At 41.8% G+C, this 21,613-nt stretch overlaps 1 protein-coding gene across 1 annotated transcript in view; it reads left to right on the top strand.

Moving 5' to 3' along the window:
- The window catches only part of ST6GALNAC5 (ST6 N-acetylgalactosaminide alpha-2,6-sialyltransferase 5), a 199,517-nt gene extending 181,965 nt beyond the window's left edge, over positions 1-17,552 (top strand). The window contains exons 4-5 of the mRNA XM_061119994.1: positions 3,735-3,842; positions 17,317-17,552. Of these exons, the coding sequence (XP_060975977.1) occupies positions 3,735-3,842; positions 17,317-17,548 (340 nt within the window). The 3' untranslated portion in view covers positions 17,549-17,552. The remainder of the gene's footprint in view (positions 1-3,734; positions 3,843-17,316) is intronic.
- The last annotated feature ends 4,061 nt before the right edge of the window (positions 17,553-21,613 follow it).

Here is a 21,613-nt window from a genome sequence, read left to right as displayed (position 1 = left end):
TCTGCAAATAGTCAGACATGACTGAAGCAACTTAGCCTGCACACAGGCTGGATCTCCTTAAGGGATTAAGTTGATAACTTTGAGATTAGTCATTCCATCCTGATTCTCCTCAGACCTTTAGGAAACAATCTCACAGTAAGACATAACCCACTCACTAAATCCATTAAATTCTGACCAGTGAAAACCTTTTGTGCAGTACGCAAGAAGTAAGGGTTTTCCAGGTGTCTCAGTGGTTAAGAATCCACCAATGAAGGAGACACAGGTTTGACCCTTGATCTGGGAAGAAGAGCAGCTAAGCCCGTGTGCCACAGTTACTGAGTCCGGGTTATAGAGCCTGGAAACTGAAACTACTGACCTCACACACTGGTCACAACAACTGAGCCCGTGCTCTGCAACAAAAGAAGTCATAGCGATGAGAAGCCCAAACACCACAGCTGGAGAGTAGCTCCTGCTTTCTCCAACTAGAGAAAAGCCTGTGCAGCAACACCCAGCAGAGCCAAAAAGAAAGAAAGAAAGAAAGACTTTTCTTAAGTATGCTTAAAAAAAAGAAGCTGATCTTGTATTGCCTCAATATTCTTATGTGTCCATATTCTTAATCTGTAGTCTACTCCAAGCTGAAAGAACAAAGTCAGAAACAGCCCTTCAAAGCAAAACTATTTCTATAAACTAAAACAAAACATTTAGTCTCTAACAGTATTGCCTGTGTTAAGCTTTTCTTGAAACCTTCCACAGTAGCATGGATTAAAGATACACTTAGTATGAAATATTTGATTTTGCACATCTCATGATCCGGACATTCATTTCAGGCTAGCATTTTGAAGAAATGGGATAATTCAGTAGATTCTGATTTATGGAAGTTTCACCCTACTTAAAAGTGAAGAAAAAAGTGGCTCAGAAACAATCTGCAATTAAGAAGCATGACAAATGACATAGATGGCCAAGTGGTATTCTTTGATATTAGAAAGTAACTGTACTTGAAAATAACTTTATAATTGAATAAGGGTACATTAGGAAAATATGATTCAAAACCAATATTATAGTAATTAGATAAAAGAAGCATAAATGAAATAACTGCAGGAAGAATATTTCCACAGAGATTATAAATGAGATTCTGGTGGAGCAGAAAGGCCTTTAATTGTAATTTAGTGTGCACTATAGAATTATCAGCTCAGTGTGTTACTTCATCATATAAAAGAATATCTGATCATTTTCCCTAATAAGCACATGACAGCTCTTCATATTCCTTCATTACAGCTGATTAAGTGTAAAAACAGTAGATATTCCTTTGCTGGAAAAAGAGTTTGAATCTTTTTAGACAGACAGCACAAAGCAGGTGCATTTCTATAGCATGTGATCTTTTGCAAAAGGCTATTATTTTGCAGGTCTGGGGAATTTTAAGCAGCACTTTAAAGAAACCTTCATCTTGGTTTCCTTAGTCCTCCATTTTGTATTCTCCCCATTTTTACCCATTAAACCTTTTACTGTAGAGTCCCATACTCCTGTATTTCAGACTGTGGCTTGTGATTTCTACTACATCACACAAAAGAAAGCCAAAACTGTGGGGAAGTTTCTACTACTGGGAAAAGCTTTCTTGGTGTTTCCTACAACTTGAAATCATAGGGACCCGGTGTGATTCCTGGATCAGGAATCTGTGGATATCAATAGCTATCTTTCTCTTCCTGGGCCCCACATTCTCCTACTTGTTCACTAACCTAGTTTAAGTCTAGAACAATTGGCCATCTCAAGGTCACAGCCTTGGTAAAGACAAGGCATGGCATGGCCTTCCCTTCCCCTCCCACATTCAGCTGTACTACCCCTTAGTCCGAAAGGTCTTAGGAATACACAGCCCTGATGAGAAAGAAGTGGGATCATTAATACCTGTGTAGACTGGCGGTCCCAGAATTTTCTGATTACTTCCCTAACTACTGATGATGGATTCTACATAAGAGCCAGTAGCCATGTTAGAAGGATATCAGTTTCTTTGTGTGTGTTAAAAAGCACTGAGAGTAATGGCTGAATTATTTACTTCATTTGCTCCAACCTAGCAACCAAGAGAGGAGGAAGGGACCTTGATGTATCAACATACCAGACTATATACTTCTTATGATGTTGTCTCTCTTAGTCCTTGAAATTACAAATTGCTCAGGAAGATAGAGCTTCCCATGCCTGCTTTCTGGATAAGAAAGAATAAGAGTAACCTGCCTCAGGTCATTCAGCTGGTGAATGATAGAAACTAGTAAGATGCAAATCTGTGTTATTTCCATCTTGAGAATCTTTTAAATGTACTTCCTGGGTTATTACTGGATCAGGATACAATAGAATGGAAAATAAAAATGAGTAAAGGGATTAAGAACTAGAAAGTTGAAGCCATGAGCTCAGGAATGACTAAATTACCCATTCCTGTCAGGTATGTGATAAAACAAAAGACTTTTTAAAACACCTTTTTTGGTTGTTATTCCTTATGTGAAATGGAAATTGTGCAAACTGCTTAACAAAAACTCTTCCTCCTTAAAGAGGGATACGGTGCAGTGCCAGGAGAAAAGCTTTTCTGCAGTTCAGTTATTCACATCTCATATGGTGCTGTGGCTGGGCAAAGTCAGGCAGTCTGACCTTGGGGATAAGGTTTTGAAACTGGCTAATGAGGCCTACCATAAGCACTGGGCGGGGGCGGGGGGGATAAAAACAGCAATCCCCAAAGAATTGAAATTAATATCCACAGCAGCATAACATGGTGGACCAAGTCATCCTCACAGGTCAGCTGAGACCTTGATGATGTGTCTCCGCAGTTACCCTTGGACTCAGCATGTGGTTAGAGCTCAACACAGATGTTTGAATGGGTAAATGAATGAATGTTGAAACCCACCAATGCAGTCCTTACATTCTGTCAATTTTTGGTTCTTCTAATAAAAACTTTCATAGGGCTCTGACTCTTTTGATGGAAAAGAAAGCAGATACTCAATTAAACATAAGCGTTCCTGTGTCCTCTTCCTCTGATCATTAGTCCCTTCCTAAATGAATGGACTTCTTTTAAGGAAAGACATTCAGTCAAGATTTGGGTGTCAGTTAGTCTAGTTAAAGGCAAGCTTCTACCCTACAACCATTTGATTGGTAAATAGATCAATTGGTAGATAAAGACAACTGTATTTATTCATTTTAATAAGTTCTTCATTATCCACCCTGCTCGGAGAAAAAAGAATATTTATAGCTAGTGAAGTATTCTAGTTAAAAAAGATTTGACATGTGGAGATTGTCATCTTACAAGAAATTGAGTGGTGGGACTTCCCAGGTGGTCAGTGGTTAAAATCTACCTTCCTATACAGGGGACAAGGGTCCTATCCCTGGTTGTGAAATGAAGATCCCACAAGGGGATCTTCATGAGGCAACCAAGTCCTCATGCCACAATTAAGACCTGATGCAGCCAAATAAATAGATAACTAAATATTTTTTAAAAAGAAATTGGTAATAACTTGCACATAAACATTGATCATCATCTTTGACTATGTAGAAGTCCCTTAAGAACCCACCATAATGGAACATTGACATCATTTACCATTGTATCATGGAATATGGTGGTATTGGTAACATATTGCTATCTGGTAAAGTTCTGGCTGTTTATCAAATGGAGAGAGAGGCTGTGTGTGTGTATAGTCATCCTTGTTCCAGATAAGATTTAAGGTGGAAGGGGTATAATGATTACTTTGCCAGTGTGCAGACTAAACTACTGTTCCTTCCAGGAAGATCTCCAACACTTGGCTGAGCACTGGCTGGTTCACCATGACGATAGCCCTGGAGCTCTGTGACAGGATCAACGTTTATGGCATGGTGCCCCCCGACTTCTGCAGGTACGATTTATTCTGCACACGTAATTCATCAGCAGCATTATGCAGTGTTTATAAATATCTGATTTCAAACATCAACCACAAGACATGTCTGACTGTCTTCTTGAAGCAATTAATTAACATGTCCCAAGTCCTGGTTCTAGAAACAACAAACAGCATTTAATTATGTGATATAAAATATTGAAAGTTTTTTGTTTGTGCTGCTGTAGAATTAATCCATCTTGTGGGCTTCATTTATCCTCTGAATATTTATCAACCAAAAGTAACGCAATAATTGGCATAATATTAATGATGAACGGCATTAAGAAATATTAGTTTTATTCTCATTTGAAAGGAATGTGGTAATTTTTAATGAGTTAAAGAGGGCAATTTCTTTGACGCTAAGGCCTGTCTTCTAAAATTAAAATATTCCTCTGAGTCTCTTTCCCTTTCCACATCAGCAGCCTCAGTTTGTGCTTCTAAGACCAAAAGCACAGGCATAATTATTTTGATGTATCACTTTGAAGGAAACAAACATGCATCTCTGTTGCTACCTTAAGTTACCTCCTGGCATGGGCCCAGACAGAGTTTGGTATGTACTCAGAGATGCACTGAGAGACATTCGGAGCCTGATTTGTGGAAGCCTGATCACCTGTAATCTGGAGGAGTGGTGCCAATAAATTCAGAAAGTTTCCTAGTTCTCAGGCATGCCTGCTGACCTGCACATGGACTCAGTTCTGATCTTCAAATGGTAAAACCTGGGGTAGGAAGGCATTCTCAACTTGTTCATTAAAATTTATGCTCACTTATATCTTCATGTGGGGCCGTTGGCTCAGTGGTAAAGAATATGCAATGCAGGAAACACAGGAGACACAGATTCTATCCCTGGGTCAGGAAGATCCCCTGGAGGAGAAAAGAGCAACCCACTCCAGTATACTTGCCTGGATAATCCCATGGACAGAGGAACCTGGCAGGCTACAGTTCAGGGTCACAAATCAGACACGACCTAGTGAGCAGGCATGCATGTATACCTTCATGTATTTTAAACCTAACATCTTCTCAAAGGCCATTGATCTTTAGATAAAATCTACAATTGGGAGGTTAGATGCAAGGCTGATGAAGCATGATGAAGTAGACATCATGCCATTGCCACTTCGCCGCTTCCCTCCCATCCTTCTTAACCCAAAGACAACGCAGCAGCAGTGCTAGTGTATATCTAACAGTCAGGTCACAGAGAAGGAAAGGCATGGATAGAACAGGCCTGTGAAATCTTCTTGGCCTCATGAATCCCCAGCAAAGACATAATGTAGTAAGGAAGGATGTAGAGTCTGGACCCAGATGGCACAGGTTCAAAGCCCAGCCCTGCCACTTACTAACCTAGTGTAACCTTGAGCAGGTCACTCAATCTCTCTGTATCTCGGCTTCCTTGCCATTAGAAGTGGATGTGATGACAGTAATAGATGCTGCCTCATAGGTTTGTTGGGAAGATCTCCTGGAGGAGGGCATGGCAACCCACTCCAGTATTCTTTCCTGAAGAATCCCAGACAAGAATATTGGAGTGGGCAGGAATACTGGACAGAGGAGCCCGGTGTGCTACAATCCACAGGGTTGCAAAGAGTCAGACACGACTGAAGAGACTTAGCACACAGGCATGCACATAGGGTGGTGGGCGAATTAAAGAAGTGAATACACATAAGTGCTTGGAACAGCGCCTAGTACATGACCAGAGTGAGCGTGGACCCTCACGCTATTCCTCATCACTTCATGCAGTGGCTTTGTTTGCCCCTTGAACAACCTACATGCAAAAAGGTAGGTTGGACAGTATTAAAAAAAACAAACTGCCTCCTCAAACCAACAGGCCAACAAAGGCAGTGGCAGCAGCCCTTTCGGGCGTGCCAAGAGCCATCAAAACTGATGGTTAAACGGCAGATATAATTATGTAATATTGCCATTAAGATGCCAGAGAGAAAGAGTATGAATAAATTGAAATGTTAATAACTTAAAGTGTTCAAGGAAATATTCCATTTATTATGGAAAACAAATGAAAGGCAAGTTAACCTGTCATTTCTCTTACTCAGAGTTAGTTCATCACAACTTAGTGCTCATGGGATGGGAGCAATTTCTAGAATGACACTAGCAAGGAAGTCCAGATACTGCCCATGCACCGGATGGAATTTCCACCTGCTCAGAATTTCTGTCCCTCAGTCACCATCCCAGAGGTTCCATAGGTATTCTCACAATTCTCACAAAAATTCTTCAGAAGGATCCCTACCCCGAGCATCCTTCTGGGGAAAGTGGAGAGGTGTGCTGGGTGCCTTCTGGTGCAGAGGGTTAGGCTGGAGATAGCATTCTCTTCAGTCCCAATGCCTGTTTAAAAAGGAAAATAAGGGAAAGACCAGGAGCAGCACAGACTAATCCCAAGTTCCTTTCCTCTTCATGCCCTGGACACATGGGTTGAACCACCAGGCACCCAGGTCCCAAATGGTGGAGGCTCATCTGCATGGTGGGGATGAGAAAACAATAATAAAACTGAATGGATCATGGTGAGGATTAAATGAGATCATGGATGTAGAATGTTTGACTCAGTGCCTAACACAGGGAAGATTATTAATATCATTCATGTTATCAATACATTATACTGTAAGAGATATAAACTATTAATAATTATTAATATTATCTTAGGGACCTGAGAGTTTCCCAGAAAGATACCATGAATTTTGAGGGTGTTCAAAGAATAGGCCACAGCTCTTGCTTTCTAGAGACTTATAATAAGCCTTATTTGCAAGGAAATCTAACACACCAGAACCACTTGTAGTTAAATGTCTCTTGCAAACAGCATCTGCCACCAAAAAATGAAAACGCAACTTATAAATTAATCCTGCTACTGGCCTGACCATTCCCCGTTTTGTCCTGATTTTGAAAGAAGCTAAGAACTCTAAGGCCAGCAGAGTACATGTATCATGAGTTCTAGGACTTACAAAAGTAAAACATCACAGGAAAGGTGAGATAGCAGACCTATGCTGGTTGAGCCCACCAGAATATAAACGCCTAGAGGGCAGAGACTTTTGTGTGTTGGGATCACTGTTGGAGCCGTGGTACACAGGACAGTAGATAGGTACCATTCTGGCCAAAGCAGATGCTTCATACCTACCGCGTGAGTCATGGCCCTGTCCATTATCTCTCGTGCTGTAGTAAAACGGTGTTTAATGGGTGAACATAAGCTATTTCTGCCTCTCAGAAGCTGTGTGACCTTGAGAAAGTTATTGAACATCACTGAGCCTTCGTTACCTTGGACAAGTTACTTTGACTGTCTACCTCAAGCCTTAGTTTCTATGTCTGCATGATAACAGCAGTAGTATTTACCTCCAGGGTTTATGTGATAATCCCGCGAGATAATAGATGAGAAAGGCATGGCACAGCCTTGGTGTATGCTGCTGCTGCTAAGTCACAGCATGGATAAATTTACCAAATGAAAGGATTCGCTCATCTGCACTTGTGGATACCCATGAGCACGTTTTAAGAAGCTGTCCAGTTCGAGTGCTAATCAGTCAGTGGGAAGGACCTGGCTTCTGGAAAGGGAAGGCATTGTGAGCATGTTCGGTTGTGTCTGACTCTTTACAACCCCATGGACTGTAGCCCACCAGGCTCCTCTGTCCATGGGATTTCCAAGCAAGAATACTGGAGTGGGTTGCCATTTCCTTCTCCAGGGGATCTCCAGACCCAGGGATCGAACCCATGTCTCTTGCATTGCAGGCAGCTTCTTTACCAATGAGCCACTGGGAAAGGCCCTCACGCACTTTTAAAGAGAATCTGATCTCACTTTCTCATTGCCAAGGAAACTGAGGCACAGAAAGACCATAGATTGGACTAATTCTGCAGTCATTTCCATCAGCTTAGTATGGCAGTGACCCAAAGGGAATCAATGTCGCTTGCTGTATGCTGGGGCATATAGGGAGGGGGGTGGAGCAGGACAGGGAGTAGAGGACTGAATTATATCCTACAGAGCAGACAGCTGAGGAAATCCACGAGTGCCTGACTTCTAAGCAGTGTGGGTAGATTATCTCCTATAAGCCTAGAGCTGTCATTTTCTTCTGGTTCTCCTGCAAGTCTGGCCTTCTCACCCCTCTCACCCAGAAGGGCCTGACTTACTTCCAGAGGAAGTAAATCCCAAGGACAGAGAAACCTGGTGGGCAATGTCCATGGAGTCGTAAAGAGTCGGATACAACTGAACATGCCCATAATGCCTTCCCTTTGCAGCAGCCAGACCCTCCCCACTGACCGATTACCATTTATTGGCCAGAAAACTTCTAGTAGCCACTTCTAGTATTCCAGGCACATGGATTCCTTGGGGAGAATAATAACCCTATGTTCATATTTAAAACCACAAATGGAGGCAGTGAATGTGTGAATGACCATGTTGGCAGATGAAGGACATGTTATTCAAAACCTCGCAATATCTAATGCTGACTAACAGTCACATGACTGGCGAGAAACCGTTTCCTCCTTAGTTTGGTGCCACAGTAGCCTTCTGACGGCTGTCTACGACTCTGGACTTTCTCTTTCCTCTAGATAACCATCAAATCTGACTCTGTCGCTGAAACCCCTCAGGAGGTCCCCACAGGTTTTAGAACAGTGTTCACACTCCCTAGCTTAGCACACAAGCTCTCAGGACCTACCCTCTGCAGCCACTTCAGTCTCATCTCCTGGCTTCTTCAGTGACTCAGTGGGTAAAGGATCTGTCTGCAATGCAGGGGACGTGGGTTCGGTCGCTGGGTTGGGAAGATTCCCTCGAGGAGGAAATGGCACCCCATTCCAGTACTCTTGCCTGAAAACTCCCATGGGCAGAGAAGCCTGGTGGGCTACACCGCATCCACAGGGTCGCGAAGAGTCAGACACGACTGACTGACTAAGCACACACACATCTCTATTCACAGACTTATTTTAACCACAATGAGGAACTTAAGAAGGAGCTCACCCTGTGCACACCGGTCCCTTTGCCCTTATCTTGGAATGTCCATCCCCTCATTCTTAATCTGGCTGATTGGTACTAGTTTTTCACTGTAGTATTAATGGTTGATATTTTTCTACACATACCACATGTTGGCCCTATGCTTACTATGAATACAATATGCCATTTCATTGAACCTTGATGATAATCCCAGGAGGTAAACATTATTATTATTGCCATTTTACGTATGAAGCTTGAGGGCATGAAACAGCTGCCCAAGTTGTGGGGCAGGAAAGTGATGGAGCTGCGATTTGAATTCAGGTCTCCAGGATTCAAAAGGCAAAACTCTTAACATCTCCCTCCAGTGCTTGAGAGATCCCCCTCCTCCAAGCTTTCCCTGACTTCCTGTCTGGGTCAGACCTCACCTAGGCCCCTCCTGGGGCCTCTGCCACCTCCTCCTCTGCACACCTCACTGGGTGACACATTCATCTTCATCAGCCTGTGCTCTCCTTAAGGAAAGAGGTCCTCTCTCAAGCCACATTTGGATCTCCAGTTCTTGCCACTTTTTCTGGCACATAGCGTGTATTCAGTGTTGATTAACTCGGTGAATAAATAAAACCTTCCTTTCCTTGGCAGTGTTTAGGAGACTAATTCTACATTTATTCCAAGATCAAAAGTGCCAGGTGAGTGAAGAGTATAATTAACCAGTGGCAAATTCAGATTTCAAGTGTCCGAAGAAGTCACTGGTAGCCACCTGTATCGTTCTTAGCCAAGGCCAGCACTGGTCCTCAGAGAGAGGTTCAGGCATGAGGCATCAGTCTATTCTGCCTCTATCACTCCCACTGCAGCCTCATCAGTGTTCAGAAAGCTGGAGAAAATTAATGTCATGTCGCACCAGAGACAGCCTCAAAATATATTATTACATGGACGTGGACCTTTAAATCATGCCATATCCATATAAGAAGGCAAATCCATTCTCTCTAGATGGACTATAAATTGCAATGAAAAAGATCTGTTATCATTGCTTTCCAAACTAAGTTATGGTGAGTATTTTTAATCCCATTTTCCATTGTAAATTATTTGTGATAATAATGGGCCAAGCATTTAAATTCTACCTAGTAATCTTATTTCTGATCATACTTAACACATTACCAAGTTTACAACTCTCTGTTACCCATCATTTCTTGAGTATTAATTAGCAGAGTAATGACTCAGAGTGATCACTGTCATGGAACTAAATTAATATCTCATCCATAATGTGAAGGACATCTCAAAGGTATCATGAATATCAGAGAGTTGATTCTGCTAGAGTTATTAGCTAGTGAACATTAATAAAGCTGCCAGCGTAACAGGGCAAGTTCCTACTTGGCAACAGTCCACCATGTAGATGCTTATGGAGGATGGGTATGGAATATAATGTATCCATGTGGTTCACATTTTATGAAGTGAACTTAAAATCAATTGTTGTATTTTTTTGTAGTTGTTTCACTTTTCCATAATTTCTTCTTTTATCTCTACTATAATTTGACCAGATCTTACTGGTCACTGGGTGTCCTCATTACCCCCCTCTGTCCCATGGGTGCAATGCTTCTGAGGTGCCTGAGTGGTTGGTAGTGGATACAGGATGCAAATGACTCACTTGTACCCTTTGATCCATGAAGGGTGGACAGCTACAGGCTCTCAGTCTTTCCTGTGCCCCAGAAACATAAGTATTATTACGCTGGCTTCTACCACTTCAAGTGTGCAGCAGTTTCCTCCCAAAAGAGGCTGTGAGACAAGAAATGGAGGCGACAGAATGAAGGTGTCTCATGAGGTCTCACAGGCCTGAAGCAGCTGTGTAAGAAGGCCTGTTGCTGCTGCTGCCAAGTCAATTCAGTCATGTCCGACTCTGTGTGATCCCATAGACGGCAGCCCACCAGGATCCCCCGTCCCTGGGAATCTCCAGGCAAGAACACTGGAGTGGGTTGCCATTTCCTTCTCCAATGTGTGAAAGTGAAGTCGCTCAGTTGTGTCCAACTCTTAGCGACCCCATGGACTGCAGCCCACCAGGCCCCTCCGTCCATGGGATTTTCCAGGCAAGAGTACTGGAGTGGGGTGCCATTGCCTTCTCTGAAGAAGGCCTGTTAGGGGAACACTTTCTTCTGAATGCTCTGTAGTGTCCAGAGCAAGCCAATTTCAGAACCACCAGGACACTTGACAGATGTTGATTCAACCCTATTCCTCAAAGTTTGCCTGACTACCTGCCAGTTCAGTTCAGTTCAGTTCAGTCGCTCAGTCGTGTCCAACTTTTTGTGACCCCATGAACCGCAGCACACCAGGCCTCCCTGTCCATCACCAACTCCCAGAGTTTACTCAAACCCATGTCCATCGAGTAGGTGATGCCATCCAACCATCTCATCCTCTGTCGTCCCCTTCTCCTCCTGCCCTCAATCTTTCCCAGCATCAGGGTCTTTTCAAATGAGTCAGTTCTTTGCATCAGGTGGCCAAAATATTGGCGTTTCAGCTTCAACATCAGTCCTTCCAGTGAACACCCAGGACTGATCTCCTTTAGGATGGACTGGTTGGATCACCCTGTAGTCCAAGGGACTCTCAAGTCTTCTCCAACACCACAGTTCAAAAGCATAAATTTTTCAGCACTCAGCTTTCTTTATAGTCCAACTCTCACATCCATACATGACTACTGGAAAAACCATAGGCTTGACTAGATGGATCTTTGTTGACAAGGTAATGTCTCTGCTTTTTAATATGCTGTCTGCTGCTGCTGCTAAGTCGCTTCAGTCGTGTCCGACTCTGTGCGACCCCATAGACGGCAGCCCACCAGGCTCCCCCGTCCCTGGGATTCTCCAGGCAAGAACACTGGAGTGGGTTGCCATTTCCTTCTCCAATGCATGAAAGTGAAAAGTGAAAGTGAAGTTGCTCTAGGTTGGTCATAACTTTCCTTCCAAGGAGCAAGCGTCTTTTAATTTCATGGCTGCAATCACCATCTGCAGTGATTTTGGAGCCCAGAAAAATAAAGTCAGCCACTGTTTCCACTGTTTCCCCATCTATTTGCCATGAAGTGATGGGACCAGATGCCATGATCTTAGTTTTCTGAATGTTGAGCTTTAAGCCATGTGGTACTATATACCATGCCAAGAATACAAGTATGTTTGAAGAGACTGTCTGAGAGCTCTAAAGAGAGACAAAAGCACCATTCTTTCATTGGGATATTTAGCCTTATAGATAATCCAGGCCAAATCCGGAGATCAGGGTCAATCTGTTCATACCCAGAAATGGAAGTATCCATGCTTACCTGTTAATGATAAGCTTTTCATAATTGCAAAGCTTAAAAAATGGCATATCACCAACTCCTGCTACCAGTGATATCAGTGGCTAGAACTGAATTTAGAAAATGAGCATAGTGACTGCAGCCATGAAATTAAAAGACACTTGCTCCTTGGAATAAAAGCTATGAAAAACCTAGACAGCATATTAAAAAGCAGAGATATTACTTTGCCAACAAAAGTCCATATAGTTAAAGCTATGGTTTTTCAGTAGTCATGAATAGATGTCAGAATTGGACCATAAAGAAAGCTGAGTGCAGAAGAATTGATGCTTTTGAACTGTGGTGTTGGAGAAGACTCTTGAGAGTCTCTCGGACTGCAAGGAGATCAAACCCAGTCAATCCTTAAGGAAATCAGTCCTGAGTATTCATTGGAAGGACTGATGCTGAAGTTGAAACTCCAATATTTTGGCCACCTGATGCAAAGAACTGACTCATTTGAAAAGACCCTGATGCTGGGAAAGATTGAAAGCAGGAGGAGAAGGGGATGACAGAGGATGAGATGGTTGGATAGCATCGCTAACTTGATGGACATGAGTTTGAGCAAGCTCTGGGAGTTGGTGAAGGACAGGGAAGCCTGGGGTGCTGCAGTCCATGAGGTTGCAAAGGTGGAACATAACTGAGTAACCAAACTGAACTGAAGATCTGATTTGGCAGGGACTTAATTAAATCAGCCACCTTCAACCTGGCTGCATGTTAGGCTGCCCTACAGAACTTTATAACATTATTACCTTTTAAAAGGGGCTTCCCCGTGGGCTCAGTGGTAAATAACCCGCCTGCAATGCAGGAGACTTAGGAGATTCTGATTTGATCCCTGGGTTGTGAAGATGCCCTGGAGGAAGAAATGACAACCCATTCCAGTTTTCTCACCTGGAAAATTCCATGGACAGAGGAGCCTGGCGGGCTACAGCCCACAGGGTTGCAAAAAGACAAACACCACTGAGCATGAGCACCTTTTTTTAAAAATATTTATTTATTTATTATTTGGTTGCGTTGGGTCCTACTTGTGGCACATGAGGTCCTTGCTGAGTCAAAGGAGATCTCTCGCTGCAGCGTGCAGGCTCTCTAGTTGCCATACGCGAGCTCAGTCATTGCAGTGTCCAGCCCAGTTTCTCCATGACATATGGGATCCCAGTTCACCCCCCGCGCCCCACCCAGGGATAGAACCCACAGCCCCTGCATTGCAAGGCAGACTCCCAACTACTGGACCACCTGGAAAGTCCCACATTATTATCTTTTTAAGTTTTTTTGTTTTGAAAAAGTTTTAGACTTACAGAAAAAGTTGCAAAAATAGTACAAGAGAGTTTCTGTATATCCTTCGTCCTGCTCCCCTAAAGTTAATATTCTGGTGCAGTTCTCAAAAGTAAGACATTAACGCTGGTGCAGTACTCTCAACTAAACTGCAGGCTTTATTCAGATTTCACCATTTTTTCTACTGATGTCTTTTGTCTCCTCCAGGACCCAATCCAGGCTCCCTTTGCATTTGCTTATCATGTCTCCTTAGTCTCCTCCGGTCTGTGACAGTTCCTAAGTCTTTCCATATCTCTCATGACTACAACACATTTGAAGAATTCTGCTCATTACTGTAGGATATTCATTGCTTTGGATTTGTGTGATAGTTTCTCATTATTAGACTGAGGTTATGCATTACTGAGAAGGATGCCACAGAAGCAGTTACATCTCGTGTCAAGAGGTACATGATCTCAAAATATCTTACTACTGGTGATGTTAACCTTGGTCCCTTGAGTATGGTGTCATCTGCTGGGTTTACTCATTGTCAATTTACTATTTCTTCCTTTTGTCATTAAATACCTTCGGAGGGTGCTTTATGCAAATAATCTATTTTTCATCTTTCCCTCTCTCATATTCCATTCATTCATGCATCTTGCCTGCAGTAATTACTGCATTATTCTAATGGTGATTTTCTACTCCCTCATTTTTTTCTAGAGTATTAATTGGAATTATACTGCAAGGAAATGCTTTTTCTTCTCCCTCATTTATTTATTTAATCAGTAATTTATTGAAATCATCATGGACTCATAGATATTTATTCTATTTTACTTTGTGGGACTTACAATTCAATACTGCCATTATTTATTTTGATACACAAAACCAAGTCACTTTTCAAAATATCTATGCCTGGGACCCTTTCCAAATCAATTAAACAAGACTCTGTGGAGGTGGAGCACAGGCGGTTGTATTTCTTTAAAGCTCCTCCTGTGCACTAAACATTACTTCTTTTATCCTCCCCACCTGGTTTCTCTGTAAAGAAAAAAAAATTCCTTCTTCACATTATTCTACAGGATTTTGTTCGCACACTGGCCCCTGGGGGGCTGATGACAGGCTGCAGCCACTAAGGGAACAGACTGGCTCTGTAATTGCCATAGCCCTCCCACCCCCACACCTTCACTCCCTAAACACCCCTGGCCCCCACCAGCAACTTGGATGCCAGAATCCTCCCTTCTACAACAGTAGCCTCCTGATGTAGAAATTCTGCTGATTCTTATTGTTGTATTCATTTGGATCTGGTGGAGGGGAAAAAAACCTATAGCAGCTTATAGAAAGTCAAGCTTGAGAAAAAACTTGAGGAATTATAACCTTAAATTTTCTGAAGGAAGGCCTTTCTGAATGGCACAGTGGATGACAGCTAACAGCAGGCTGACAATCTACAGGAAGATTGTTCCTACAGTTGCTTCGGTTCTGCCATCTATAATAAATCCCATCAAGCACTTTTTTGCCATTTGGACAAAGTTTTAAAGTGTGGAGACAACCCCCACTTATTTGGACACCTTTGAAACCATAATAACCAAAGATGTAAATTTAATTCTCCCTTGAGGAGATCAGCAGGGAGCCAGATGTGTTTTCATTCAAGGAGATGGTCTTCCTGAATAAGGAAATTGAACCTACAGCATCCTTTAACTGGTTTCCAATTTCCCTCTATTCCTAGGTGCCAAATCAATCTCATGATATTTTTAGAAACCTGATTGTTTCTTTAGTCATATTGATGCCAATAATATGCTCAAAACTTAGCTGGATCAGATTTAAAACCTGATGCATACTGGAGTAAAAACTTAACCCCAAGTCTACTATGGTGACATGAATTTAGCATGGTTCCCCAAATTATGCCATATGAATTTAGGAAAGATATGTCTCACAACTTTTTATTTCTTTTTTATTTTCTTCATACTGGTCAGTTCCAACTTGAATTTTTCCTACCATGCACTTTCTGGGTTGAAAACAACTTCTAGTAAAATTTGAAGGGGATTCTAATTTCTAGGGCAATAAATAAGTGAAAGTGTTAGTCGCTGAGTCGGGTCCAGCTCTTTGCAACTTACGGACTGTAGCCTGCCAAAGTTCTGTTCATGAAATTTTCCAGGCAAGAATACTGGAGTGAGTAGCCATTCCCTTCTCCAGGGGATCTTCCTGACCCAGGGATCAAACCTAGGTCTCCTGCATTGCAAGCAGCTTCTTTACTGTCTGAGCCACCAGGGGAATAAATATTAAGTGAATTCTATAATAACTAGATAGGGCAGGATCTGATGTCTTAATATAAAACACAGAATTACTTCCGAGACAAGCATAATAGAGATGCAAAGTATTAACTCAGCATAGCATCCAACCCAGGATGAGGAATGTTTAAATGGTGCATGACAAAAATAAATCTCTCTTCCTGGAAGAACTTTAACCTCAGAGGAGAGGAAGCTCAAAGGTTTATTGCTGTCAGGGCCACAAACTCGACACCCCTCTTGATAAAAGACTTCGATCCCTGACCTCAGTGAAGTTGCTACTCTAAAAGCCATTTGTGTATTGATCTCCTCTGAAGAAAGCATATAGGTATCTAGCAGGATGAGCATCTCTGGGAAACCAAGTTACTGTACTTAGAGTGGAGCCAAGTGCTGGGAGGGGGGCCCTAGGGCATCAGGGGCTATAAGGTGGTTTGCAGGAAGCTGGGATGCCTTTTAAGAGAAGCCATAAGAGGACAAGAAAAACTTAAGTTTCTGCAGCAAGGCTGGTTGGTGAGTGTAAGTCAAAGTAGGAAGGGCAATCTACTGGGATATCTTGACTGTTCTTATCATTTAGACTTCAACACAGAAGAGGTGGAGTGGACTGGCCTAGAATGGAAACTAGTCTGAGACCAGAGCTCTAAGAGGGTGAGATATTTTAGTAATCCAACATCAGGGCACCCACCACCCTTCATGTTAATCCTGTTCACATTACCTTTAAGAAAGAGCCAGTATTTCTACTTTGAGGCAGAATATAGAGGCAGGGATATGGAGCACCTGCTAGGAATAAGACAAAGGCTTATTCTCGAGTGTAGACAAGAAGAAAGTAAACAACAACAGCAGTTTCAGAAACTGATTAATGCCATAAGGAAATAAATCCAGGGACCAGGCAAGATTCCCAGTGCACGAGGCCTAGGTTCAATCCCTGGTCAGGGAACTGGAGCCCACATACTGCAACTAAGAGCTAGTGTGCAAGTAAAGATCCCGCTAAGACCCCGCACAGCCGATAATAAATATTTAAAAAAACAAAAAGAAAGAAAATAAATCCAAGTGAGATGGAGAGAAGGGGGCAGGCATTGGTTAAGGGTTCTCTGAGGATGATACATCTGTGTCAATCCCCAGCAGTGAGAAGGAGTTAACTGAGGGGATGTACCAGCCAGGCAACTGCCCTGAAGAGCCATGACCTCAGGGGAGGGACCAGCTTGGCAGAGTGGACCACCAGAGAGGCCAGTAAGCTAGGAGCGTAGCAGATAAGGCTGAGTAGGTTAGGAGAGGCTCTGGAGTGAAGCTAGCTTACAACCTGTACGCCATGCTCTTAGTATAGCTGGAAGTCTCTGGAAGGTTTGGAGAGGGGTGGGGGTGGGGAAGCAGAATGATCTGGTTTTGTTTTATAAATATTATCATAACTGCTCATGCTAAACAGACTGTATGGGGCAAGAGTGGAAATCAGAACTATAGTTGGGTCTTGGGACTATGCAGTTTCTAAATCCTAAGAGCCTGAATGTCCTACTGCACATGTTTAATCTCACTGATCACAATGGTCACTGACTTTATTTCACAACTTCAAAACTTCTCCATGTGCATATTGCTTAAACATCAGAAAAGCCATTTGGTGAAATTCATTTAACTTGAAGGTGTGGAAGGTAAGATAACATCTTACCTCAATCAGTGAAAGTTTTTTTTTTTTTTTTGGTTTTAATCTGTTATTTCATTTTCCTCCTACAGGGATCCCAACCACCTTTCAGTACCTTATCACTATTATGAACCTTTTGGACCTGATGAATGTACAATGTACCTATCTCATGAGCGAGGACGGAAGGGTAGTCATCACCGCTTTATCACAGAGAAACGAGTCTTTAAGAACTGGGCACGAACATTCAATATTCACTTTTTTCAACCAGACTGGAAACCAGAATCTCTTGCTATAAGTCATCCTGAGAATAAACCTGTGTTCTGAGGAATGTGTGTGGCCAGACGGAAATCCTAAGAACCCCACTGTATCAAACATTGGGCCACTGAACTTCCTAAAAAACCAGACATGAAAGAGGAACAGAACTGGTCGCAGGAACAGCTTCCTCCTCAAGAGGTACCATGTATAGATGCCTCTGAGGCATGACTACAAGTAGTGTAGTTGGTCTATAAGGGAAGATTCCAGAATTAATACATCCTAGTGAGTGTTGTCCCTTTCTAAAGGGGTTACCTTAGGAGCCAAATGTGCATTTCAGTGATGCTGCCGTGGCAAAAAGTGTGTAGGATCTTTTTAAGTATTGCCTTCAAAACTGAGACATAAACAACTCAGCATTAGATGTATCCCTTTGTAGAAATACCACCTCTAAAGTCATTTTTCTATCAAATTGTATCCTAACTTGAACTATAACCTTTGTTATCTGTTGGACTCTGTATGTGTGATTTATAAAGAGCAGCCTTGAAAATATGGACATGATTTCTGAAGATTACATCTTCACTTTCATAAGCAAATGCCCAATATTTATTTATTGAGAGTTTTTTAGTGTGCGCTAGGCCAGTATTTTTATAGATTATGATTATGTGGTAATTTATCCCTCCTAATTATTTAATCCTGAATGGTAACTGGAAAAGGCCCAGAACTGGGAGATGAACTACCGTGTTCATAGTGCTCATTGTTAGCAAGCAGTATATGACTTCAAAACGTTGCACTGCGTTTTTCGAACCCTCGGGCTTCAAAAGCAACTGTGATATTTTCCAACATGCAGAAATGCTCCAGATGACAATATTGAAAACCAAAAACTGTGTTGTTCAAACAGAAAACAGACCAACAACAGAAACTGAAAGACAGTTGGCTTGGGTAATAATTAATGTAGGTCACGCCATTTAAGCCCTACTTTGCTCTTCTGCAAAGTGATGTCACTGTACCCAAGGACAGTGACATCACTTAAGTTTCGTGCCAGATCTGAAATTCTCCCAATGAGCACCTCGTTGATCTACATAAGGACTTTATACTTGGAATGATGGGGCTCCTGCAGTCGCAGGAGCCTTATTTTAGGGGGCCTTTTATATCTCCCTAGGGGCTTCCCTGGTGGCTGACAGTAAAGAATCTGCCTTCAGTGCAGGAGACTCAGGTTCAGTCCCTGAGTTGGGAAGATCCCCTGGAGAAGGAAATGGCAACCCATTCCAGTATTCTTCCTGGAGAATTCCATGGACAGAGGAGCCTGGTGGGCTACAGTTCAAGGGGTCACAAAGAGTCAGACACGACTGAGCGACTAACACTTTCACTTTCCCTACTACCTAGCTCCCCCTTGTGGTTTAAAAATACCTCCTCCCTGGACCCCATAGGCAAAAATCCATCCCCTGATTCTCTGGTGCTTTTTGCACCAAAAGAGTGAAAGAGAATGTATGTGTATTGCGGCAGGGGAGGGGGGTGCTGCGGAGGGAGACTTTCATTCTATTCTCTATGAGAGAGTGAGGCAGGAGGGAGAACTTTCATGCTGTTCTCTGACTGCAAGAACAAGGACCTACACCTCTGTGAATCTGTGAGAAAAGAACCCAAGATTTTTCCATCACATGACTCATTTATCCTATGAACTATTCAGATTCACTCACTGCAGATCTTATATTCACTGCCGTTCCCTGATCTTCAGGAGTATAAAGGACTTATTTTATTCAAAGCCAAGATCAGCTAGTATGGAAGATTTCAATTATGCAAGTAATATTGTTCAAAAATAGTCTTTTAAAAAATATATCAATGTTTTCTTTACTCATGGCTTAGGAGGAAATTTCTCTAATGCCAAATTTGAAGGCACCAGCAAATATGTATGGGACCTGGTTTGTGATTAAAGAAGGTTTCTCACATTACCATCTTTTCCTTTTCCTTATGAAGTACTAAAATTCCATTCTTTTGCACTAGTACTATTAATTATATGGAGTACTGTTACTGAGATGCAAACACAGTCCAGATACTTATATAACAAAAACAATATTGGTATTATTGTGGTGTGGCTTGAGCTGTAAAAAGTCAATACAATTGAAATGTCTGTCCAAGACATATTGGAATGTGTTCTTTAAATTTTCTCAATTTTTTAAGGAGACAAAAGGAATTTTATTCCAGCACAATCTCTTCTACAGCACGGACTCTGAACAAACAATGCTTTATTAACTTACCAAAAATCATAAGAACATAGGCCACATTTCCTATCACTTGAAGAGATTATATTGCTCAGATGTAAATAGCTTCTTTAACAAGTCTTATTTTTATGAAAATTCGGAAAGGCATACTCGGGACATGCAAAAATGTAGCTGTATTACCGAATCCAATAATAGTCTCAAATGTCTATGTTATCTTTAGGTTTTAGGGGTTTTGTTTTTGTTTTGTTTTTCAAGAACATATGATAGCTCCATCTTTTTTAAAACTCTCCCCTCTCAAATACTCAAAAGAGTGTAAATCAAAGGAATTCTGAAATTCCTGGCTTTGTTGGGAAATATTTTAAATCTACATGTAGCTAGGATATGTATGTGAATTTATATTTTTTAAAAATATGGTGTAAATATGTAAGAAATTATTACTTGGTCAGTGGTTTTATTATAGCATTTAAAGGAAATACCTAGAATTCTGATAAGTTGTGCTATTGGACCTGGTTATGAGCATTTGAACTATCTTGCCAAATCATTTCATGACTATCATTTTTAACACAGTGCAACGCCATTAAAATCAGCTCTGATATAAAAAAAACTACAAACCACGTTTACAGACCTCAGTGATTTCAATATCCGATTATATTTGAAGCCTGAGTCATACTCATTATGTTATATACCTTTTCCCTCTCTCCCCAGCTTTGTCATCAGCTTCCTCCTAGCTTTTAAGACCGAAGCAAGTTAAAGCCACGGCTGGCCTGTCCATAGCGTCTGTTATTTCAACACAAGAACATTTGAATAGAGGCCATTACAATAGATAGCCTTTATGGGCAAGGATACAGGAATGCACAAACAAAATCAATCACTTCAAATGGCCCATAAAAAGAAGAATCTTGCATTTAATATTCTACAGTAAATATTCACCCAAGAAAACATACATTAAAAGAACATTAGGAGGTAAATATTCAGTGTGCTGCGTGGGGCCTTCGCTGTGTGATTTCCATTATGGTTAATGGGTGTTTGGTAACTAAGCCCCTGTGCTTCACTAACCCTGGGATGTGCTCCTAAGGGCCAGACATAAAACCAGAGCCGTGCAGGAACTTCCAAGATCCTAAGATTGCAGGCTTGGAGCTTCTCTTAAAAAAATAATGATAGCAAAACACAAAGTCCTGTACTTAAAAGAGAAATTTCTGTGAGGTTCCTTGGAATCCTTAGGTTCCTACTGGATATGTGTACTGGATTCCAAACAAGACCACTCAAGACAGATTCCCTTTGTTTTCTGAGGTTCTCTCTGTTACTGATTTATTTGAATTACATTAAAAGTGGAAGGCTATTCCCTCATTTTGAAATAAAAACTCACCTCAAAATTAAAATTATTGATTTAGATGGTAAGGGTATTTAGAAGGAAGGAAAATGTTGAAGTTCTATTAGGAATGAGAGTGTTATTTAAACGCTTATGTACCTATTTAATAAGCCCAAATATTTTCGCTTAGGTAAGAGTGATCTCATTTCAGAAATATACCTTGGATTCCACTGGCGTGATGATTCAAGTTGTTAAACAGACCTACTCAGAGAAGGGCCTGTGTTCCCACTCTCTCTGTGTTAGGAGGTGATGTTAACACTTATGTCTTTCATTCCCCACCCAGTCATGTCTTGCTTGCATCCTCACTGCTTCTGTCTTAAACCTCATTTTGTCTTTGTTGTCATTCTCTCCTGATGTCTTCTTTTGTCTACAGTGCGCTCTTAAACCAGCAGTCTTTGGGGGCTTGTTATGGTCTTCCTTATAGATTTTTAAACTAGAGACCTAACTGGGGAACAGATTTGGGGTGAGTCCTGCCAGGGTAATGGCCATAGTAGGTGGGAGAGCTGCAGGAACAGGTGGTTCTGAAATACTGTCCTGGTTTCTCCAGGGTCA

This window comes from Dama dama, chromosome 20 (genome assembly GCF_033118175.1).
Source record: "Dama dama isolate Ldn47 chromosome 20, ASM3311817v1, whole genome shotgun sequence".
Taxonomy (NCBI): domain Eukaryota; kingdom Metazoa; phylum Chordata; class Mammalia; order Artiodactyla; family Cervidae; genus Dama; species Dama dama.
This window is presented reverse-complemented; position numbering and strand designations above follow the sequence as displayed.